We start from the raw sequence: 24,941 nt of genomic DNA, 5'->3' as shown, positions 1-24,941 counted from the left end.
AGCGTCTGACTCTTGATTTCGGCTCAGGTCATGATCTCACGGTTCAGGAGATCGAGTCCCGTGTTGGGCTCGGTGCTGACAGTGTGGAGCCTGCCTGGGAGTCTCTCTCTCTGCCTGCCCCGCCCCCAAAATATATAAATAAACTAAAAAAGGAGGAAAAAAAAGCAAAGCTTTTTCTACCATTTTTTTTGGCAAAAATAAGTTAATGATATCAATTAAATAATTAGATATTGTTACCTGTAAATAATTTGAAAAACAATAAAGGAGCCAACAAAAATATACAATATCTAGGACAACTAAAAATAAGACAAAAATCTCAGCCATCTACCACTTTTGGGAAATGTTTTCCAGATAACTAATGGTCACTATTTTAACCACCGATAGGTTCTTTCAATTTCTGATTAAAAACTGAAAAAGTTATTCTTGTATTATATGCTGTACTCCTATCACAAGGGGGTGGGAAATTCTTAACATTTTCCTAGACTCCTATGGGACTGATCATTAAACTTACTATACTATTTCAATACAGTGATCCTCTCAGACCCCGCCAAGGAGATGAGGGTTTTGTGCACTGACTGCAAATGGCCAGACTGTAGTGCTGAGATGCTAAAAATATTTTCTATCTATTTTTTTGCAGAGAGGTGTCACTTCCTTGTGACCCTCTCCCCAGGATTACCAGCTCCTCTCCCTTTCTAATTTGTTGACTTAGAAACCAAATCACCAAGCTTACTGGCATCCTATAGAAAATGAGCTTAGAGACGGCTTCTTCCATGGGCAAAATTAATGAGCTTTAACTAGTTAATGAGAAACTAGATTTTGAGGCTATGCTCCAAACAAAAGAATCTGTTAAAACTGGCCTTTGAAAGGGGTACCTGGGTGGCTCAGTTGGTTAAGTGTCGACTTCGGCTCAGGTCATGGTCTCACAGTTCGTGGGTTGGAGCCCCGCGTCGGGCTCTGTGCTGACAGCTAGCTCAGAGCCTGGAGCCTGTTTCAGATTCTGTGTCTCCCTCTCTCTCTGACCCTCCCCTGCTCACACTGTCTCTCTCTCAGAAATAAATAAAAAAACATTAAAAATTTTAAAAAATAAACCCTGGCCTTTGATGATCAAACATCAGCACTTGGATGTTCTTACAAATATTCAGAAACTGCTTTAGGATATTAAATACCTTAGCTACAATTTTAATTGCATGGTTTATAAAACTGCTGTGCGCCTCCATCATTAAGAAATACAAGCAAAAATATTTCAATTAGTTTTTGCTATATATATATACACAGGGCATAGCATGAGTATATACCAATAAAAGTAGATGTTTTTGAAGGGCGGTAACACCAATTGATCAGATTCCTACATCGCTCTTTGGGACTGATCCTGTTTTCAGCAATTTCTCATGATTTCCCTGACCATACAATGGCAGACATATTAATGGGAGAGGCACAGTAACAGGTAAGTTTGAAATTCCCTTAGTAAATAATCTTATCCCTCAACAAATGTTTTTGCGGGGTTTTTTGGTTTTTTTTAAAGATAATACAAGGAGATCTTTTATTGCCAAAGGGAAAAAACCAGCTTACTATCACAGAAAAAAAGGATGGATTTACTCAATCCCATGTATCACTCCCAAAGCCCTGCCTTCAATTGTGCCTGGGGTCAAAATCCAGAGACTGCTCTCTGAGGCCTTAGGCCTTTTCCAGGATGAGAGAGTGAGCCTCCTGAAACGCGCTCAAGCCAATTCTCTTTATTTTCATCACATCCCTCTTCATTCCACTGCTAGAGCTTCCCCAGGCTGCCAGTCCCAAGCCTTCTGGGGATTCTGCAGTTTAAACCAGGTTGGTTCTCTGCTTTCTCCACCAGCAATCCGGGATCCACTTTCCTGTACTACCTGCTAGCTTCTAAAATGTTGTTGCTAGTGACTCCTTCCTCATTCTCCGTATCCTATAGGTTTCAGTCTTTTAAAGTATCTTTTGAGTGGTACCTAGGTGGCCTAGTCAGTTGAGTGACAGGCCAACTCTTGATCTTGGCTCAGGTCATGATCTCACGGTTCATAAGACGGAGCCCCTTGTCAGGCCAGAGCTGACAGCCTGCTTGGGAATCTCTGCTCCTTCCTTGCCCCCACAACCCCACAATAAATAAATTAACTTAAAAAAAATCTTTTGATATTTCGTAGGCTCCTATTCCTACATTTTAGCAGGGTTTTGGGGAACCAAAATAAATGCCTGTGTTTCATCTACCATCTTTAACTGCAAGTCTATCACTGAATCTGAACATGACTGTTCAATATTTAAAAAACAGTGAATTTCCACTCGAAAAAAAATGTGAGAATCCGATCTTTTTCTTAACTCGTTTTTCTTTTCTTTAATGAACTCTTATGAATAATTAGTCCTGAAAGGCTTTCCCTTTCCATTATCTTACTAGATTAGAGTTAAGTGCCAACAGTCCATACCCATAAAAAGGAAACAACCTGAGGAGACCTGGCAGACCCTAGGGCCCTACTTAGTAAGTCTGCGCCAAGGCCACGGCCACGGCCACGGCCTTCCCCGCAGCTCCCCGCATTTCCACCCAAGGCCTCCACCTGGATAGCCTGACGCCTTGAAAAGTCAATAGTAGCTAAAGCAGAATTCATCTTTTGCCCCAAACTGAGTCCCCCATAATGGAATCACTGTTCACCGTGGACCCAAACCAGAGACTTGGGAGTCACCTTAAGTTCCCTGCACGGAGCCCGTCCCACGGGTCACACCAAGTCCTGATGGCTGACTGGTCTGCACTCCACGGGTCACTGCTATTGGACAATATCCTCCTGGGTGACTGTCCTGCCCTCTTCCAACACTCCCTCTACTCAGCAGGCAAAATGGCCTAAAACCTTAAAGTTGAAGGATCCTTAAAAATCATCTACAACGAAGCCTCTCAGATTTACTGATGAGATAAAAGTGGAGAGAAGTAACCTTCCCAGAATAGGAACTGTAAATGTAAAAGAAACTCAGTCTCCATAATTTTCTGGACACTAACAACTTCAATGCTATCAACAGAAGACCCGGAGAATCGGAGAATTGAGTCCCTTCCTTTATTCCCTTCCCTTTTTGGAGAGTAGTTTCAAACAGACATTGAAAAACCACGGGTTTCCCACCAGCGGAGTGGCATCCACTGGAGGAATTTAGTTCACATTTCCACTTAAGTGATAGGCTTACTAATTTGTTAATTTCCATTTCAAAAGCCAAAAATTCCTCCAAAGTAAACCATTCAAACTTACTTTCAGAAACTAAGATTGGAACTAACCAGTTAATAGCAGAGGGGACTGACATCAGCTGTTCTTGGTGCCTCTCTCACTGCTCTAGCTAAAAAAATAAACAAATAGTAAAAAAAACAAAAACAAACACAAAACTTAGTCATACTTTTAGGACAAGAATCCTAGAAAAATTAACACAATGTTTGAAACCATAGTGTAGTACAAAAAGGCAGGGCAGAAAGTGTGATATACAAGGAATATTCTTTTGTTAAGCATTACTGTGTAACATACATGTATTCTATTAAGTGAAATGGCTTCCAGATTTTCTAACTGAACACAGCGAATGTGGATCCCAGACCAACAACCTTTGTCCTGTGAAAAACTGTGTTCCTCTATTAAAATAAATTCTGGAGACGGGTAAAGGAGGCAAAGGGGTAAACTGTACAGCCTTTCCTCACAAACTTGTCTATTTCTTCAAGACAAGTTACAGTCATTTTAATCAACGATTAAATCGTATCTTACAATTTCTTAACAATTTATGTTCATACTATATCCAGGTTTCTGGCAAGTCCCAATTATGACACAGTCTCCTGAACATCAGGCCTCACTGAGGAGTGAGGAAGCACATGATGTCCAAGTGTGAAAAGGTCTAACTTCAAGCCAGACTGACATTTTCTCTTACGTCTGTAATTTGAAATAATAGCCAAAGAGACTATGTTCTCATATTTGATTTCCTTTCAAGATAAATGATGGTGAAAAACTGGAAAAGAAGATAAATGTTCTGGAAATTCTCTAACTTATACAAGACCTAAAAACCCAGAAAGCTACCTTTTCTTACTGATCTCAAAATACTAAGGGCTTAAGACACCAAATCAGGGTTTGAAATGTTCTATTCGCTTCCTGGGTTCACTTAACAGTCTATTCCCAATCACAACAACCACCGGCAACAGGTTACCCACAATCTTTGGTTGTGCTGGTTTTTAGCCACATGGAACACTATGTGTTTGGTAGTTTTAGTCTTTAAAGACTTCTATGGTATGACTTCTAAATTCACTGTCCCCCAAATCCTACCCTGTAGGCAGAAAAGACAGTGGCAGAGTGGGAAGGGCAGTGGCAGAGACTCGGCCCACCCCCACTCCAAGATCCAGGCACAGCTCTGAACTTTTGTGAACTTCAGTTTCCTCCTCTGCACTTGGGAAAAGGGGATCTGCTTCCTTCCAACCTCAATGCAGTCCCACTCCGGGGCCACCGGCACTAACCTCACAATTAGGGAGGGTGCTACTGAGTACCCGCTGCACGCCACTGACTTGATGCTTTGCCATCCCACAATTAACTCTTCATTAAAAAAAAAAAATCTCATTTTCTACTTTGCTGACTCCATTCAGCCAGTAACAACTCGACCAACTACTTATGATAAAGCCAATGACCCATTCCTCCTCACTTACATCACTTCCTCTTACTCACTTCCCAAGATGGCTCTTCTCCCTTCCACAACTCCTTCCTTCTCCAGAAACTTCATCTAGCAACTATCCTCACAGGTCACCGAGGCAGCCTCTGAAGAGTCAGCTTCAAACCCACAGGCATTTGGACAAACGGCGTTCCAAATCCATGGGCTGGCATCAATGGGCCTCCCTTCCCCTAAGGATGGCCCCGTTCCCTGAAGTACCAAGATTCCTCAGGTATTACTCTGTCACATCCCCCTTGACTCAGTTTCTCCCCAGATCAGAGACCAGGATTATGGCTAACTCTGTTCCTTGCTCGGGCAGGACATCAAAGTTTCCTAAAAAAATAACAGCGAGACAAGAGGAAAGGGAAAGAAAGAAAGGAAAGGGGCCCTAGGATGATGAGGAGACAAAGGGGAAGGACCCAGAGTGGGGGAGGAGGGCCAAGTAAGAAGGGTAGGCGGGATGTGAGGATGAAACCCACGCTCACCGCTCCAGAAGTGGCTGAGACAACAGGTCAAGGCACAAAGTTCTGCCCCAACTTTGCAAGAAGGGAAGTCCCAAAAGGTAAAGCAACCTATCGGTCGGTGGGTGAAAGGCCTCCTCATCTCCATCCCCTTCCCCCGCCCAGTGATCGCAGCTCCAGCACAGCGCCCCTCCCCTCCCTTCACGCTCCAGGCCCGCCCCCCGGGGACGCCCCCGCCCGCCCCGGCCTCCACCCCGAACTTCCAGGCCGAATCTCGGGCCCCCGCCCGCCCCGACCCCAGCCCCGGGCCCGGACCCCCGCGCGGCCCCAGGCCTCGGGCCCCGACCCCCGGCCGGCCTTACGTGTTGTCCTGGTTGAAGTTGGCGAAGAGCAGCTGGCCGGCGCCGGCCTCGCCGCTCTGACTCGCCAGGTTCATGGTGGGCGCGCGGCGGGCGGGCCCGACTGAGGGCTCGTGCGCGGGAGGGCGAGTCGGGTGCGCTCAGGGTCGGCGCCTGGCCCCGCTCGCCGCCTCGCTGGCCGCAGCTGGCTGCCGGGGGATCAACCGCCGCCTCATCCCGTGCCCGCTCTTGTTTATGCTCCGGAGCCGGGACGCCCTGCGCGCCTGCGCGGCCCCGCCTCCTCGGCACACGGCCTCTCAGGGCGCAGGCGTATTGAGGAGGTCCCGCCCCTTCACCTCTGGCCGTGGCTGTGGTTCCGGTCGAACACGCGCACGCGTGGGGACGCGCGGGGGCGCGCCAGGCAAGGCTAGCTGTCGCACCAAGGACGGCACATGCGCAAGGGAAAAGTAAATATTTGGTATATCCCCATCGTTTTATCAATATTGAACGTGTCCGCTGTGTGCGTGTCCTTGTGCTAAGCATTTATGTACAGCGTCTTATTTGATGCTTATGGCAGGCCTATGTAGAGATTATTGCGTTCCCATTTTACGGATTTGAAAACTGAGGCTCAGAGATATTAACGTATTTGCCAGGTATTCAGTCTGAGAACCGTAACCCCATTCTTTCCCTAAGGCCCACGTTTTCTGGGTCTATGGCGGAGGATTCCATCTTACATTTATATATAGACAATAAAATTTATGAAACTTTCCATGTAAACTAAATAGACCTCCCTCCCCTCAAAGAAATTACAGTGGGCTAGACACTAAAACACAATTACAAGGTGGAGTACAAGCGAGCACCTAATGAGGTCACTCAACCTAGACTTAAGAAACGGAATGTGCAGTCAGAGAAGGCTTCCTGGAGGAGGTAAGATCTGAAGTTTGAATAGTAGTAATCTCTGGAAGCATTCTGTTTGGCAAAGGTCCACAGGTGAGAGTGTGTTCAGGGAAAGCTCTGCTCGGTGTGTCTGAGCTTAGAGTCGGGTGGTGGACTCAAGACTGACTGGGCTTGTGAAACTGGAAGTGGCCAGATCAAGCTGGGTGTTGTGAAGATACATCAAGCAGGAGCCTGAACATCATTTAAACAATGGGCTGCCTTTGAAAATACTTAGGCAGGAGAATGGCACAGTTAAATCTGTGTGCAGGGAAGTTAAGTTTAGCCCAGAGTCAAGACTGCATTGAAAATCATTGAGGAGGGGCGCCTGGGTGGCTCAGTTGGTTAAGTGTCCGACTTCAGCCCGTGAGGTCATGAGCTCATGGTTTGTGGGTTCGAGGCCCCCATCGGGTTCTGTGCTGACAGCTCAGAACCTGGAGCCTGTTTCAGATCCTGTGTCTCCCTCTCTCTCTCTGCCCCTCCCCTGCTCATCCTCTGTCTTTCTCTGTCTCAAAAATGAATAAAAACTATTAAAAATTTTTTAAAAAAGAAAATCATTGAGGAAAGAAGGGTCTTTTCCATTAATGGTGCTGGCTCTCATCCCTCAATCAAACTCAAAAACTAGTTTGAAAAGGATTGTAGACGCACATGTGAAAGGTAAAACAATAAAGCTGCTAGAAGAAAACATAGGAGAATGCCTTCATGACGTTGGAGTAAATCAAGTCTTCTACACAAGTACTTTAGAAAGTACTGACTACAGGGGCGCCTGGGTGGCTTAGTCGGTTAAGCGTCCGACTTTCGCTTAGGTCATGATCTCGCGGTTCGTGGGTTCGAGCCCCGCGTCGGGCTCTGTGCTGACTGCCAGCTCGGAGCCTGGAGCCTGTTTCAGTCTGTGACTCGCTCTCTCTCTGACCCTCCCCTGCTCACGCTGGCTCTCTCTCTCCTAGAAATAAATAAAAAAAAAAAAAAAAAAAAAGAAAGTACTGACTACAAAACATTAACTAATCTGCATCAAAATTAAGAACAACTGCCCGGGGGGGGGGGGCGGGGCTGGGTGGCTCAGTCGGTTAAGTGCCTGACTCTTTGTTTCAGCTCTGGTCATGATCTCACATTAGCGAGATCAAGCCTTGCTTGGGCTTGGGGTTCTCTCTCTCTCTCTCTCTCTCTCTCTCCCCCCCCTCCCCAGCTCGCTTGTGCTCTCTCTCTCTCTCAAAAATAAATAAACTTAAAAAAAAAGCATCAAGAGAGGTCAAGAAGGTAGGCTTCTTCTGAGAGGTCAGAATGGGCTTGCAATACATATTTTTTAAAGGAATGAATGTGGTTTTTTTACTTCCTAATTTTTATTTTATTTATTTAATTTATTTTTTTTACTTTTTTGTTTTTGTTATGTACTACATTGCTACACTGCACAACCTTCTAGAAAGGGCAGGTGAGCATAACTGAGTTATTCTTCATCAGTCAGGGAAAGGCTTCTTTAATCAATATTCTCCAAACCCTTTGACACATAGTAACGATTAACCCTGGAGATGCGCCTATCTCTTTGCATCAAACTCCACTGATTCGGGTAATAGGAAACCCTTTTTTTCTTGCCCCCGTTACAGAACCTGTGGATGTGCGCGGTGGCTATGCTGGGGATGACCAAGCACACAGCCATGACGCCGATCCCAGGCAGGATCTCAAACCATATCGCACAGCGCGCCTGCCAGGGCCGAGCCCTTCCTCTTACTTCCTAATTTTTAAAATGTGACCATTCACATTTTACTTCAGTCACAGCTTTTACTTCCAGGTGACTTCTTCATTGGGTACCAGTTCCCTTTTAAACAACAAACTCTTGTTCTGGAAGGCAGTTAGCTTTTTCCTCATTCTTTTTGTCTAGATAACATCCAAGGACAAGTCACACACGCACACGTGTATGTACCCAGTGGTCACGAATAATCAATTAAGTTCAGCATGAGTGCTGCGGCCTTGGTGCCACAAAAGACCCCCAAGGCCAAGGGCAGTGGCCAGCCCAGCCCTGCAATGCAATGCATATTTTTGACAAAGGACTTCTTCCCAGAATGTTAAAAGGATTTCTACAAGTGGGTAAGGAAAATACCAGCTCATTTAGGGTACTTGATTACAGGCACTTTACAAAATGTCATAATGGTCAATGAGGATCTGAGAAGGGTGATCTTCATTCATACTCATCAAGAAAATGCAAATTAAGAGCAAAGGCGATACTACGAGCATCCACCTGTTAAAATCAAATACAAATGGAGGCCAGACTTGAAAATTCCCGGAGTAGACAAAAACGGTTTCGTCACACGAGCAAAGCTTAATTTAGCTTGTTTTGCAAGACAAGCAAAGGCTAACTTGATCTTGCTGGTGCCTCTGAAAATCATAAGCGAAACCAAACTAGTTCCCCAAAATTGATGGGAGGTGACCGTTTCACCAATTTCCTTTCATTTCAGAAAATTCTAATAGCACAGCCAATCTCTGTAAAGAGTAAATAAATAGTCACCGCTTCCACACTCTAGAAGCTGCTATATACGTCTTGCTTCCGAGTCCCGTTCCATGTTCCGGTTTGAGTGTTCCTCGTTTGCAAACTGTCTTCTTGGTGGGTGCGCAATAAACTTCCAATTACTACTTCAGTGATTTGTTGATTTTCTTTATTTAAAGTTTGTTTATTTTTAAGACAGGGAGAGAAAGGTAGAGTGCAAGCAGGGGAGGGTCAGAGAGAGAAGGAGACACAGAATCAGAAGCAGGCACCCAGCTCTGAGCTGTTAGCACAGAGCCCGATGCAGGGCTCGAACCCATGAACCGAGAGATCATGACCTGAGCCGAAGTCGGACGCTTAACCGACTGAGCCACCCAGGCGCCCCGATATTCTTTTCTTGTTCTAAACTTTTGACATACCATGTTGGCTCACATTAAAGTAGTTGACAATGCAAAGTGTAGGCATTAACTACTGAGCAAGTGGGATTCCCGTACACTGTGAGTGGAAGTAAAAATCACTAGAACCAGGGCATCTGGCTGGCTCAGGCGGCAGAGCAGGTGACTCTTGGAGTTGTAAGTTCGAGACCCACGTTGACTGTAGAGATTACTTAACTATAAAATCTTTTTAAAAAATAAATTTAGGGGGTACCTGGGTGGCTCAGTCGGGTAACCGTCTGACTTTGGCTCAGGTCATTATCTCACAGTTTGTGGGTTCAAGCCCCGCGTCGGGCTCTGTGCTGACAGCGCAGAGCCCAGAGCCTGCTTCGGAATTTGTGTCTCCCTCTCTCTCTGACTATCCCCGGCTCACGCTCTCTCTCTCTCTCTCTCTCTCACAAATAAATTTAAAAAAACATTAAAAAAATTAGAATCACCTTGGAAAACAGTTTCACAGTATTACTAAAGTTAAACATATATATTCTGCCTTACTCGTAATAATCCCAAACGGTAAATAATCCAAATATTCATATACAGCAGATGATTAAGTAAATTGTACATTTATACAGAACAATACTACAGAGCAGTTAAAATGCCGTACACACATGAGTGAATCTCACAGCTTCAATACTGCGTGAAAAAAGCCAGATACAAAAGACCATACAAGGCACCTGGGTGGCTCAGTCAGTTACCCATCTGGCTCTTGGTTTTGGCTTTGGTCATGATCTCATGGTTCATAGGATTGAGCCTGCATCAGGCTTCACGCTGACAGCTGAGAGCCTGCTTGGGATTCTCTTTCTCCCTCTCTGTCTCCTCCCCTCTCCTGCTTGTGCTCTGTCTCTCAGAATAAATAAATAAACTTAAAAAGGGGGAGGGGGAACCTGGGTGGCTCAGTCGGTTAAGCATCCAACTTTGGTTCAGGTCATGATCTCATGGTTTGTGAGTTCGAACCCCACGTCAGGCTCAGTGCTGACAGCTCGGGAGCCTGGAGCTGCTTCGGATTCAGTGTGTCCCTCTTCTCTTTGCCCTTCCCCCTGCTTGCATTCTGTCTTTCTCTCTCTCTCTCAAAACTAAACATTAAAAAAAGAAAAAAGGATATAGACTGTATCAGTCCATTTATACGAAGTCAAAAATTGGCAGAGTAGTAGTTACCTCTGGTGAGGGGTTGGTTGGGAGGGGACATGAGGGGAACCAGGTGGGATGCTGGAGCTGCCCTATGTCTTGATTTCAGTGGTTGGCTAATGGGCATATACATACGTCAACGCATAAATATACATATTTGAATGCCCACATCGCCAGTCGCCAATCACCAGAAGTCAAGCTATAACACAGGGCAATGACTTTAGTGGTGTATCTATCAGCAGTTGGCACAGTTCCCTATGAACCATTTTTATTTTTTTACAAATAGTTTATTGTCAAGTTGGTTTCCATATAACACCCAGTGCTCATCCCCACAAGTGTCCTCCTCCATGCCCATCTCCCCCTCCCCTCCATACCCATCAGTCCTCAGTTTGTTCTCAGCATTCAAGAGTTTCTCATGATTTGCCTCTCTCCCCCTCCCCCACTATTTTCCCCCTTCTTCTCTCCCCCCCCCCACGGTCCTCCTTTAAGTTCCTCCTAATCCTCCTATACGTGCAAACATATGGTATCTGTCCTTCTCTGCCTGACTTATTTCCCTCAGCATAACACCCTCAAGGTCCATCCATGTTGCTACACATGGCCAGATTTCATTCTTTCTCATAGCCATGCAGTATTCCGTGGTATAGATAAACCACATCTTCTTGATCCATTTGTCCGTTGATGGACACTTAGGCTCCTTCCATGTTTTGGCTATTGTTGAGAGTGCTGCTATGAACATTGGGGTCCATGTGCCCCTATGCATCAGCACTCCAGTATCCCTTGGGTAAATTCCTAGCAGTGCTATTGCTGGATCATAGGGGAGTTCTGTTGTTAATTTTTTGAGGAACCTCCACACTATTTTCCAGAGGGGCTGCACCCTTTTACATTCCCACCAACAGTCTAGGAGGGTGCCCGTTTCTCCACATCCTCACCAACATCTAGAGTTCTCCAATTTTCTGATTTTAGCCACTCTGACTGGCATGAGGTGGTATCTCAGTGTGGTTTTGATTTGTATTTCCCTGATGAGGAGGGACGCTGAGCATCGTTTCATGTGTCTGTTGGCCATCTGGATGTCCTCTTTGGAGAAGTGTCTGTTCCTATCTTCTGCCCATTTCTTCACTGGGTTGTTTGTTTTTCGGGTGTGGAGTTTGGTGAGTTCTTTATAGATTTTGGTTTTTATCTCTTTATCTGATTTGTCATTTGCAACTATCTTTTCCCATTCCGTTGGTTGCCTATTAGTTTTATGGATTGTTTCCTTTGCCATGCAGAAGCTTTTAATCTTGATGAGGTCCCAATAGTTTATTTTTGCTCTTGATTCCCTTGCTTTTGGGGATGTGTCAAGTAAGAAATTGCTGTGGTGGAGGTCAAGGAGGTTGTTTCCTGCTTTCTCTTCTAGGGTTTTGATGGTTTCCTGTCTCACGTTCCTATGAACCATTTTTGAACGAAGGCACATAAAGAGTAGAACTGGGTTCTAGACGCACTTCTTGGCTTCATTTGGAAAAGCCACCCAATTTCCCCACATTCATCAGAATCTATTATTTATTTCATCCAGGAGAGTAACTTCTCTCTGTTGGTTCAGCAAATGAAGATTTCCATATTGCCAGGGTGTAGACTCAGTTTCCAATCTACCTGAAACATGAGTCTGTTCCCTGGGGCAATAGGGGTCCTTCTGGTACTAGAACCTTGAAATCCAGTGGGCTCAGGGGTGTGCGGATGGAAACAAAAACATCTTAAGTGGATTATTCTTTGTAATATGCAAGGAGACACTACCACCTCCACTCCCAGCCTGCAGGCATGTATTGCATATTGTAGAATGACAGCCCAGCCTCTCAGGGTGTGGTCTCAGCTGGCGCCACAACTAAACCTTCAGGAATCATTCTGTCATCTATCTGGGTAATAGGGCACATCATAAGGATGGTGAATTCCAAGGGCATGAGCCCGTTGTCAAAGCTTCCTTCACGTCAACGTAAATTTCTCGGTCAGAAGAGATGTGATATGAACACCTGGATACCCTACTAAAAATGGCCACCTCCATACTTTCTTATATTCCCCATCCCTTCCCTTGCTCTGTCGCTATATAGTACTTATCACTTTCCAATGGTCCACAAAATGCCCCCTCCTGACTGGAACATAATCCCCACAAAGGGAGGATTTTTGTCCGTCTTGTTCACTCTGCGTTCCCATTACCTTAAACACGAGAACTTAGTCCCTGAACAACTCAACCGTGGGCTTCCATTCCTGGGGGCCAGAATGGGCTGGCGCTCAGGGCTGCTGCCCACCCCCAACCCCCAGATTTTGATTCCCTGCTCTGCGATCTGGGAGGTAGTGGGAGCCACGGACATGTGTGGCTGGGGAGTAGGCTGGGGTTGGGCTGAAGAGCTTGACCTGCTTGTGACTCAGAAATGCACCCTGGTATCCCAGCTCACCTGTGGACGGCATGAGCTGACGTTCCTGATGGCAGATAGAGCAGGAGGGATGCTCTCCTGAGCTTCTAGCATCCTTTCAGGGGTCCTCCAGCTAACTGGCCTGATGCCAACGCCATAAAGAAGAGCTTCCCTGCCTCCTCTCCACCTTAGAACAGAACCATTATGTGCCGGTGCTCAAAAAACTCCTCAAGTATTCTTATGTGCGACATTCAGGGATGAGCAATCCTCCCACAGGCGAGTTCCTAAATAAACCCGTGGGTTAAACAGCTGGCACGGTGGAGGGAACGAAGGGCTGAGTGAAAGGATGATGGAGTGCACCCGTCATGAGGTGAGGCAGCAGGAGAGAGGTCAGCATACGCACCACACAAAAATCACGCCGGCATACTGACTGCAGACCCTGGCTCAGATCCTCATGAGGTATGCCTCATCGGGTAAGCCACGGAACCTCTCTGAGCATCTGTTTCCTCAACACTAACAAGGGCTGGAATCCACCTCTCGAGAATGCTGTGGGGATTGAGTGGATGGGCAGGGAACATTTCCAGAAGAGTGGAGCAAGACTCTCTGAAAACCATTCCTCCGTAAAAGCGAAGAGGATGCTGACAAAGATGATCAAAATCAACCTTCTTGGAACTCTGGAAATGAGCAACAAAAGCTTGCAACCGTCTATGAAACAAAACAGCCGAGTCTCAGTAAAAGCAGTGAGGTGTGTGGCTTTTGATTTTCCCTCATCTGATTTCTCTATCCAAGAGCTGTGGTAGCCTTGAAAATAAGCAGCCTCACAACTGAGATGGATGTAAAAACAGCCTAGCAGTCACTGAAGGGGGGCTTTGGAGCTCCCCCAAAAGCTCCATCCCCAGAGAATGGTAACTATTTGAACTGCCTGGTAGTTTGCTGAAAAACTCCCTTTCATAGCTTGTCTTTATTCGATCCAAGAGGTTTGCCAGCCTCATCCCCAAGACGTTTGTCCAACACAATCATTGGCAATTGTTTAGTACTGCCCCCGCCTGAGGTTGCCAGTTAGGGCTAACAAGAGACTGACCAAAACCAAAACTAAAACACCCAGAAAACAAATCCTGAAAAAGAATATCTGGGGAATGAGATGTCCACAGGAAGCTTTGAAATGCTCCTGGCATATTCCTGAGAATCCACAAAAAACTATGAGACACACAAAGAAACAGGAAAGGATGGCCCCCAAACTGGGGCAAAAGTTATTGCCTTTGAAGGGACCCAGAGGGTAGATATATTGGACAAAGATTGGAAAGCATCTATTACAAATAAATTCAAAAAAACAAAACAAACCATACTTAAAGAATTACGAGATAGGTCTGATGATAATGTCTCACCAAAGAGAATCTCAATAAAGAGACAGAAATCAGAGAAATAATCTAATAGCTGATCTGTTCAGAAAATACTAGAGGCCATCAGGCTGAAATGAAGCCATGGAGGACAGTAACTCAAAACCACATGAAGAAATAAAGAGCATATATTGGGGCGCCTGTGTGGCTTAGTCGGTTAAGCGTCCGACTTTCGCTTAGGTCATGATCTCGTGGTTCGTGGGTTTGAACCCTGCGTCGGGCTCTGTGCTGACTGCCAGCTCGGAGCCTGGAGCCTGTTTCAGTCTGTGACTCCCTCTCTCTCTGACCCTCCCCTGTTCACTCTGTCTCTCTCTCTCCTAGAAATAAATAAAAAACATTAAAAAAAAAATAAAGAGCATGTATAAAGCTACAACATAGGTAAATACAGAGATATTCTTAACATATTATTCTGCTAACTCTTCTATTTGACTTGAAAATGACATAAAGAGAATTATAAAGCTGTGTTGATGAACTTCAACTGTATAGGGATGTATGAAGATGACAATTATAGTACAAAGGTCTTCAATTTCTTTTAGCAGTGTTCTATAGTTTTCCATATACAGATCTTGCAGTTCATTGGTTGAATTCATTCCTTAGTTTATTCTTTTTTTTTAATTTTTAATAGTTTTTGTTTATTTTTGAGACAGAGAGAGACAGAGCATGAGTGGGAAAGGGGCAGAGAGAGAGGGAGATACAGAATCTGAAACAGGCTCCAGGCTCCAAGCTGCCAGCACAGAACCCAATGTGGGACTCGAACCCATGAACAGCGAGATGGTGCCCTGAGCTGAAGTCGGACACTTAACTGACTGAGCCACCCAGGCGCCCCTAGTTTATTCTTTTTGACGCAAACATAAGTGGAGTTTTTTTTTTTTAATTTGATTTCAGATTGCTCATTGCTAGCCTCTAAAAACTCTTGATTTTCACATACCGTTTTTGTATTGCCTTCATAGTTTTGTTTTAGCGGATTCCTTAAAATTTTCTGTGTACAGTAGCACACTATCTGCAAACAGGTTTTACTCTTTTCTTTCTAATATGGAGGCCTTTTATTTCTTTCACCTGGCCAGTTGTCCCAGCTAACACCTTTAGCTGAATGTTGAAGAAAAGTAGCAAGAGCAGACATCAATGTATATTCCTGATCCTGGAGGGAAAGCGTTACGTGTTCCACCTTTAAGTATGAGGTTAGCTAGTGAGTTTTTTTGTAGGTGCTCTTTATCATGTGGATGAAATTTCCTTCTATCATGCAAGGTGGTTGGATTTTTGTCAAAAGCATTTCTGCAGCTATAGGATGATCACATGGCTTCTGTTCTTTATTCTACTATCATGTATATTACATTGATCAGTTCCCTTTTTTCCTTCCTTCCTTCCTTCCTTCCTTCCTTCCTTCCTTCCTTCCTTCCTTCCTTCCTTCCTCTTTCTTTCTTTCTGAGAGAAAGAGAAAGAGAAAGTGTATGTGCACAAGGGGAGGAGAGGGGCAGAGGGAAGAGAGAGAATATTAAGCAGACTCCTCATAGGGCCACCCAGGAGCCCTGACCAAATAAAATTTATCCTTGGAATGCATCATATGAAAACTGATCAGGGGCACATGGGTGGCTCAGTCAGTTAAGCATCTCACTCTTGGTTTGGGCTCAGGTCATGATCTCACAATTGTAGGATCGAGCCCTGAGTTGGGCTTCAAGCTGGGTGTGTAGCCTGCTTGGGATTCTCTCTCTCTCTCTCTCTCTCTCTCTCCCCCCCCTCTCTCTCTCTCTCTCTCTCCCTCTCTCTCTCTCTCTCTCTATCTCTCCTTGTCCCTCTCCTACTTGAGCTCACTCTTTCTCTTAATTAAAAAAAATTGTTTTAAATTCCATGGTCATGGTATATAATTCTTTTAATTTGCTGTCAGATGCAGTTTGCTAGTATTCTCTCTCTCTCTTTTTTTTTTTTTTGGAGAATTTTATATTAGGAATATTTTTCTGTAAGATTCTCTCTCCTTCTGGTATTTTTCTCTGGCTTTGCGATAAGATAATGCTGGTCTCATAAAATGAGTTAGTATGTGTTCCCTCTTTCTCTATTTTTTGGAAGAGTTTGAGAAGAATTGATGTTAATTTGTTGATCAGTGTTTGGCAGAATTTTCCGGTGAAGCCTGTGTATAGGTCATGCTTTCCTGTTTCTTTTCAGGTCTCATATTTTTTCTTGAAAACTAGACATTTTAAATAACATATTGTAGCAACTTTGGATACTGGTCCTCTGCTCCTGCTTCAGGGGCTGTTATTGTTGCTGTTTACTTGGTAATTTGTTTATTTGTGAGTGACTTGGTTGAACCAATTCTGAGAAGCTGGTCCCACCCCTGCATCCCTCAATCTCTTGGTATGCAATTTCTGATATCTTCACTCAGATTTTTTTTCCTCTTATTTGTCCCTTTAAAATAGTTTTTTTAATTTTTAAAATGTTTTTTTATTTATTTCTGAGAGAGAGAGAGAGACAGCATGAGCAGGGGAGGGTCAGAGAGAGAGGGAGACACAGAATCTGAAACAGGCTCCAGGCTCTGAGCTAGCTGTCAGTAAGCACAGAGCCTGATGCAAGGCTCGAACCCATAAACCATGAGATCCTGACCTGAGCTGAAGTTGAAAGCTCAACTGACTGAGCCACCCAGGCGCCCCAAAACAAAGCTGTTTTTTTTTTTTTTAATGTTTGTTCATTTTTGAGAGACAGGGTCTGAGCGCGAGCAGGAGGGGCAGAGAGAGAGGGAGATACAGAATCTGAGGCAGGCTCCAGGCTCTGAGTTGTCAGCACAGAGCCCGACACAGGCTCTGAACCCATGAACCATGAGATCATGACCTGAACCGAAGTCAGAAGCCTAACCCACTGAGCCACCCAGGCACCCCTTAGTTTTGCTTTTTAACCTGCCTACCTAGGGACGTCCCTGGGTCAGCACAAGCCACCGATGGGTCAAAGGTTCTGGGTAAGACCCTAGGCCAGTTAGATTTTCACCTGCTACTGTTGTATGTGTGGCATAGAAGCTTCTAGCACAGTTCAGAGAGTTTATTTGTTTCTGCCTGCTGTTCAGCAGGAAACTAGTAGCTCAGAGTTCTCTGGTCTCTCCCGATAGGGTGGAGCGCTGGGTGTGCTCACCGGCCTCCCGATGGCCATGGTTGACTTGGGTCTCATTTTAAACCCTGTGGCTTGCTAGGAGCCACCACTGAGGAAGAGTAGCTCCTATTCAGTACATGTGAGTTCAAAGCTCTGCTAAGCTCCTTGTGCCAACAAGGTTTCCACCTGTCTCATTGGAAGCTGGGTGTGGCATGGGGACAAGTTTACCCTGAGTGCTGTCAGAGTGCCTTGGAGTGGTACAGTCCTCCTGACTCCTGGAGCTGTCCACTATCCTGGGGAGGGGTGAGGGGTGGGGCATGGGAATCTGCCTGATCTCCCTTCGGGCTTGGAGTTTTCAACTCGGGATCCTGCGTGAAGCCAGTCTTCTCCGGCACAGCTGCTCAGCTCCTCACCCCGAGCCTGCCACTTCCTCTGGGCAGGACCCCGGGCCACTTCCCCTGAGCTGGGGTGGGGACCAGGTTTCCTGGGAGCGATGCTCCTGCTCTACAAGTGAGCAGTGGGGTAGAGGGGAGGGGGGGCTCGTCTTTGTGGCTGGCACCCCCGGGAGTGCTGAGTGGGCTGGGCTGGGGGTGACTGGGGCCCCAGTGTTCTTGGCTGTGCCCCAGAGTGAGGGCTGGGTGGGGCAGGGGTGGGGACTCCAGGCCAGTCACATGGCCCGGACCAGAGTTTCTGCATTTCCGTAGGGTTGGACAGTGACTCTGGAGCCCCCGGACTGGGTGGGAGGGAGAGAGAGCCCCTTTTGTTGGCTGTACCAGCCCTGGGAGGGGCTTCTGGAGCCCTGTGACTCAGGGTGGGCGAGTGGGGGGTGTGGCTTTTACAGAGATTTAGCAGATTTTCTTGAATGAAAGTTTCTCTGTTTCCATATGCCCTTACAAGCGTTTCCAGAGGCTTTGAATGAGTGTTTCTGAATATTGTCATCAGTTGAATTGCTCTTTTGCTGGGGGGAGGGTCTGCAAGCCCCCTTCCTCCAGCTTTGTGGAGTTCTACAACATACCCTGGGGACATGCCCAACTTCTCCGGGCGACAGCCTCCAATCAGGCCACCAGAGACTTCCCTTCTGTCACTGTTGAGCTCTCCTACCCTCCTGCCTGCCTTTGAGTCCATCAAACACAAGTGACGGTGGCCGACCTCCTTGTTAGAGAAGCCTGAATAGCCTCTGCCTGCCCTTGTGGGGTGTTTTTGCTCATTCCCAGGAGTGTGAGAGAGACAAAGGGCCGCCGACAGAGGTGGGGAGGTCTTGCAAGAGAGCGGTTCCCTGAGGGACCCTGCTTTGGATTTTTAAGGTAAAGACGGGAGCACTCCACGTGGAGCTTTCTGTCAAAGGAAGAGTTGACCCTAACATTCTGGAACTCAGGGGAGAAGTCTACACAGAAGGAATAAATATGGGAGTAAAAAACGTGACGGTAAGAGAGAAGCCACAACATTGCCTGAAACCCGTCAACTGGGTGATGCTGTTTGAAAGATGCTAGGACACCAATGCAGTGGACTCCAGTAGCAAAGAAGGCGTTCGATCCCAGGGCCTGGAAACGTTCCCGGGTATGTATGTTGTTAAGTGAAAACGCAAGGCTCCTATGTGACTGGAGAGGGGAGAGTATCTGGTTTTCTCCAATTGGTCCCAAGTTGGAAGTGGGGACGAGTATGAAGGAAGCTGTTAGTTATCAATCGATTGAGTCTGGCATTTGGGGCCAGTGGCTCCTGGGGGGGGGGGGGGTTGTCTCACATCCTGGACTGGTTGCCGCAGGTAGGGGGTCAGAGTTCGATCCTCATGTATGGACTGGCCACTGCCCGTTCCTATATTCAGTCTCCCACACCCTCAATAAACAGTGTAGATTCTACCTCCAAAATACAGTTAGAAACCAACCACTCTCTCTCCCCATCGCCATTAACACCCTGTCTGAGGCATCATCATCTCTGACTTTGCCGCGAGAAAAGGCTTCCTTCTGGTTTCCACACTTCCACTTCTTTCAATCTATGGGAAGCATTGCTCAGGGAATCCTAAAAGGCAGTGGGGTCATGGACACCCTCTCCACCCCAATTCCCAAATAAACCCAATTTCCTCACCACGGTGTATAAGCACATGTTCTGTGCAGTCTCTGCTCACCTCTTCTTTCTCTTCCCTCTACCAGCCTTGCCATGCTTCTTCCAATCTCTCTCCTCTCTTTCCCACCTTGAAGACTTTCCCTTTGCTTCCAATCTGCCCCCAGCCCTGCCTCCCATCTTTCAGGTCTCGACCTGAACGGAACTCCTTGGGACCAAGGCTGACTAGCATCCCTGACCGTCCCCGCAGCCAAGTGGCCTTAAGGCCATCATGCCACCTTATAAGATGAACAATCAGTCATCCCTCTGTATCATCTACTACACGGTCGGGAATCCATTTCCCATGATTATCTCATAGACATCTTATTACCATGGGTTCCTCTGAACCGGGATCCAAACTACAGCTCTGCATGATACTGGTTGATGAGCTTGGAAGTCTCTTTTTTTTTTTTTATCAGAAGAGTCTCCCCACTCCCAGTTTTTATGGCAGGCCATTTGTTGAAGGGACACGATCTGTTGTCCTGCAGACCGCCCCGCACTGTGGATTTGGCTGATTACCCTCCTGTGGTTTCACCTAACACGAGGATGAGAACGTTCCTCTTATCTCGTATTTGGAACTAGTGGAAATATGTTTTGGCAAGAAGGTATCATCTGTGATTTCCAGAGCTGGGGTCAGTAGATCAAAGGTCCGTGCAGTCTAAATGTTGGCATGTATTGCTGGAAAGGTCCCTCTAATTGATACCCTCAGGACGGTGGATGAGCAGGCCCGTTCTCTGCACCCAGCCACTTTCCGACTGAGCCAACTCCCAGATTTGTCATTTTTAATGTGTGATAATGTGATAATTCTGCTTTTGGCCACAAGAGGCCAGCAAGGCCCAGATATTGGACCCAAGGGGACCCTCCAAGGCTGGATCCTGGGCTTTGAATCCTCTTGGGAGGCCTGGGATCAGGGGTAATTGGGAGCTGGGTAAGTGGAACGGGGATGGACGACAGCCTGGGTGTGTTAGAGAAGCCCCGACAAGAGAAGGGAAACATCAGAGCTGGCTGTCAGCGCCTAGAAATCTGAACATTGGGAGCACCTGGGTGGCTTGGTCGGGTAAGCATCGGACTTTGCCTCAGGTCATGATCTTGTGGTTTGTGGTTTCAGGCTGCTCGTCTGGCCCTGTGCTGGCAGCTCAGAGCCTGGAGCCTGCGTTGGATTCTGTGTCTCCCTCTCTCTGCCCCTCCCCCACTCATGCTCTGTCTCTGTCTCTCAAAAATGAATAAACATTTAAAAATTTTAAAAGAAGAAAGAAATTTGAACACGGAACATTTCCATGACTAATATTAAAGCCTGTAATCATCAACTCTAGCAATAACTGGGCCTGTGCGAACCACACATTTGTTCTTTATCTCTCTTGCATATACACACACAGCAGGTACAAAGATTTAGCCATTTTAAAAAACTGTTACATAGGTCTTTTCAATTTTATTGAAATGTAATGTATTTATTATTTAAAATTTAAAAAAATTGTTTATTTTTGAGAGACAGAGTACGAGCGGGGAAGGGGCAGAGAGAGAGGGAGACACAGAATCTGAAGCAGGCTCCAGGCTCTGAGCTGTCAGCACAGAGCCCTAGGCAGGGCTCAAACTCACAAGCTGTGTGATCATGACCTGAGTTGAAGTCAGATGCTTTAACTGACCCAGCCGCCCAGGAGCCCCTGAAGTGTAATTTAAATACAGCCAAATTTCACTCTTATTGAGTGTACTGTTGTATAAGTTGGTTTTTTAAAAATATTTATTTATTTTGGGGAGCAGCATGAGCAGGGGAGGGGCAGAGAAAGAGGGAGAGAGGATCCCAAGCAGGCTCCATGCTGTCAGTGCAGAGCCTGACATGGGGCTCGAGCTTACAAACTGTGAGATCATGATCTGAGCTGAGATCAAGAGTTGGACGCTGAACAGACTGAGCCACTCAGACGCTCCAGTTGTATGAGTTTTCACAGATTTATACAGCCATGGAACTACCCTCAGAAGCAAGATGTAGATGTTCCATCATCCCCCCAAATTCCTCGTGTCCCTTTGTCAGCAGCTTCTGCCCACCCCTGTCCCCATCTCCTGGAAACCACTGAAACCTGTATGCGGTGTGAAGAAAGGGAAGGAAGACTTTCTTTTGCATATGAATATATGCAATTTCTCCAGCACCATTTGTTGAAGAGACTGTCTTTTTCTCCATTAAATTAGCTTGACATCTTTGTCAAAAATTGAAGGGCCTATTTTTAGACTTCCTACGTTTTCTGCAACGGATCTATGTGTTGGTTCTTTCCCAATGCCCATAATGTCTTGATTACGGTAGTTTTATAGTCAATCTTGAAATCACGTAGTGTGATTCCTCCAACTTTGTTCTTCTTTTGATATTGTATGTATTCTTTTTCTTTCTTTCTTTTTAAAATTTTTAATGTTTTATTTATTTCTAGGAGAGAGAGAGAGACAGCGTGAGCAGGGGAGGGTCAGAGAGAGAGGGAGTCACAGACTGAAACAGGCTCCAGGCTCTGAGCTGGNATGTAATGTATTTATTATTTAAAATTAAAAAAAATTGTTTATTTTTGAGAGACAGAGTACGAGCGGGGAAGGGGCAGAGAGAGAGGGAGACACAGACTCTGAAGCAGGCTCCAGGCTCTGAGCTCTCAGCAGAGCAGAGGGAGACAGAATCTCAAGCAGGCTCTGTGCTATCAGCACAGAGCAGGATGTGGGGCTCAAACCCACCAACCGTGAGATCATGACTTGAGCCAAAGGGCCGCTTAACTGACTGAGCCACTCAGGTGCCCCAAGTTTATATTTATTTATTTGTTTGTTATTTATTTATTTATGTTAGAGAGAGAGAGAGCGTGGGCAGGGGAGGGGCAGAAAGAGAGGGAGAAAGAATCCCAAGCAGGGTCTGCACTAACAGTGTGACAGTGCAGAGCCTGACGGGGCTTGAACCCACAGACCGTGAGATGATGACCTGAACAGAAACCAAGAGTTGGATGTTCAACTGACTGAGCCACCCAGGTGCAGCATTATTGTGATGTCTTAATTTACAACTTTTGGGGCACCTGGGTGGCTCAGTCAGTTAAGTGTCCGACTTCGGCTCAGGTCATGATTTCACAGTTCGTGGGTTCGAGCCCCGCATCGGGCTCTGTGACAGCTTGCTCAGAGCCTGGAGCCTGCTTCAGATTCTGTGTCTCCCTCTCTCTCTGACCCTCCCCTGTTCATGCTGTCTCTGTCTCAGAAATAAATAAAACATTTAAAAATTTGTAAAAAATTTACAACTGTAGAGCTGGAATACCTGTCTTTTAGAGATGAAAAACCCGTGAGGCTCAGGAAGAGGGTGTGAGTTGTTTGAGAGAACACAGCTGAAAGGAGCAGGGTCGGGCCGGGGCCCCCAGCCCCCTTCCTTCCCCATCCAGGTGCTCTGTGACTCAGCAACAATTCAGATCAGTGGTTCCAACGTCGATAGTGCTGAGAAAAGCATAATCAGTACCTGTCTAGAGTTAAGTAACAAAAATTCAACCGAGTAACATTCAAAGATCTAGTTGGCTTTCTTAATTAATTCATGTTTCAGGCGGTATCCCATCCAGCAAGTAGAGGGGAGCTCAAAAGGGCTCCAGGAAAGGAAAGGCATTTAAAGACGGAGAGCGAGTAGAGTAGAAAAAGGAACCTAGTAGCAAAGAATCCATTGTTTTCGTCAAGGTCGCCCTTCTGCAGGGAACAGATCCGATCCTATCCGTTCAGTCAATTTCCTAGTGCTGACTGGGAAACTCACGTGTTGGAAGGTTGAAGGCTACATTTCTGGGGGCTTGAAAATGCAGTTGGATATTAGGTACTCAGTCTTGGTTTACTAACTTGAGGCTCTTAACCTAAGTGACGCCATTTTGGTCCCGTGTCTTTTTAACATTAGATTAAGTTTTGTTGTTTCTTGTACTTCTAAAACAAAGAGAGTTTTATTTTATTTTTTATTTTTGTTTTTAATTTTTATTTTATTTTTGAGGGAGAGAGAGTGCAAGCGAGTGGGGGGAGGGGCCGAGGGGGGGACAGAGGATATGAAGTGGGCTCTGTGCTGACAGCAGAGAGCCTGATGCAGGGCTTGAACCTGCGAACCGAACTGTGAGATCATGACCTGAGGCGAAGTCGGACGCTTAACCAGCTGAGCCCCCCAGGTGCCTCCAAAGACAGAGTTTCAAAGCCTACTTACAGCATGACCCCAGTTTCTGTGACTATTTTGAAGACGATATTTTCATGTTGGTGCCCCAGGGAAAAATTTATAAATGAAAAGCCGGAGGACGGTAACCTAATATGGAGGAAGCACCTCACCCTCTAGGAAAATATTTGGTATCCTACTGATTCTTCTGCTGATTTAGGTTATCGTTGGTGAGATGGCCTCCATGGTTGTTTCTTTGTGTGTGTTGTGGTTTAAAATCTGGGCCCTCCCTAGTCAATGGAGGGCCTGGATTTGAATTTGGCTTCATCCTTTAAGGGATTTTTTCCAGCCCTAATGATGGATGCCCTTGGGCTTTTTGCAAATGCAGGTGTAACTTGGGAGCCTTTCCTCTTCCTCCGGGAGCTAGACACTCACTCCTGGGCATGCAGGGCTGAGATGAGGGGGTCTGGAACACAAAGGCCAGATGACCCATGATCTGGTCCCCACACACCTCCTTCCTCAGTCAGCTTCCTGCTCTCATCTCTGCTGCTTTGGAAGCTCAGGATTTGGATTCCTGGCTAAGTCAGGGGTGGAGCAGATGTAAGAAGGGCTCGTTTGGAGAAGGTGAGAGGCTCCAGGGACCCAGGAAGAGTCTGGACAGTTCAGAGCAGTGAAGTCCCCGGTCAGAGGAGGCGCTGGCCTCGCCCACACCGCACCCCTTTCCTGCAGCTGCACCCAGTGAGTGGATGGGACTCCCCTCTGCACCTGCTCAACCCCTTCCCTGCCTCTTCCCTCCTTGCCCCTGATGTCCACCCCAAGAAGAGTCCCATAATCAGTCTCCTTGCGCTTAATCTCCTCTCCGAGCCTGCTTCCCAGGAACTCCAGCTGGAATGGGATTGTTCCTGCTTCCGTCCTGGGAAGACATGAAGCCGGCTCAGGGGCAGCAAAGCTGCAAAGGAGCTTCCCCGGCTGAGCAGTGACCAGGCCAGGTCCTCCCCGAGACCCAGGACCTGGCACACCATGGGCTCAACAAAGAATGGAGGGTCAGAGTCCCAGCTCTGAGCGATGACAGGGGACAGGGACCCTGGCTGGACAGTCTCTAGCAACTATACATACCTTGTTAAAGAGAAAATCACAGGCTCCGCGGGGAGTCACTTATGTTGAGACCCCCACGTCGCACACCAGGACTTAATACCTAACCTAACTGCAGTTTCATTCCCCCAACTACCCCCCTACCACCCCCAGCCAAAGTAACCTTTAACTTGTCAACTGGGAATTTCCTGGTCAGCACTGGGAAATTTACTGATAGACATTTTCCATTCCCCTTAGGAGGCCAAACTTGTCTGAAATAATGCATTCTTTGCTAATAATGTCCTTTTTTCCATTCTTGCTCTGCCTGTAGGAACCTTTCCTGCAGCCCAGTGGAACCCCCCCCCCCCCCCCCCCCCCCC

At 46.4% G+C, this 24,941-nt stretch overlaps 2 protein-coding genes and 1 pseudogene across 4 annotated transcripts in view; all 3 read right to left on the bottom strand.

Annotated features, from left to right (window-relative positions):
* Window positions 1-5,741, bottom strand: part of WIPI2 (WD repeat domain, phosphoinositide interacting 2) — a 38,817-nt gene extending 33,076 nt beyond the window's left edge. For 2 of the 3 annotated variants that reach the window (XM_039226060.1, XM_039226061.1), the window contains exon 1: window positions 5,489-5,741. In XM_039226060.1, the coding sequence (XP_039081991.1) occupies window positions 5,489-5,562 (74 nt within the window). In that variant the 5' untranslated portion in view covers window positions 5,563-5,741. The remainder of the gene's footprint in view (window positions 1-5,488) is intronic. The other variant, XM_039226062.1, reaches the window with a different exon arrangement.
* Window positions 5,742-7,781: 2,040 nt separating this feature from the next.
* On the bottom strand, window positions 7,782-8,111 carry LOC120228004 (NADH dehydrogenase [ubiquinone] 1 alpha subcomplex subunit 1-like; the record flags this gene model as incomplete). The annotated part of the gene is made up of 1 exon (XM_039226115.1): window positions 7,782-8,111. A coding segment is annotated over one exon (240 nt), but the record flags the coding sequence as incomplete, so codon positions are not given.
* LOC120228034 lies at window positions 8,061-8,376 on the bottom strand (annotated as a pseudogene).
* Between the last annotated feature and the right edge of the window lie 16,565 nt (window positions 8,377-24,941).

The sequence above is a fragment of the Hyaena hyaena genome, unplaced genomic scaffold (genome assembly GCF_003009895.1).
Source record: "Hyaena hyaena isolate Hyena2069 unplaced genomic scaffold, ASM300989v1 scaffold_20, whole genome shotgun sequence".
Taxonomy (NCBI): Eukaryota; Metazoa; Chordata; class Mammalia; order Carnivora; family Hyaenidae; genus Hyaena; species Hyaena hyaena.
This window is presented reverse-complemented; position numbering and strand designations above follow the sequence as displayed.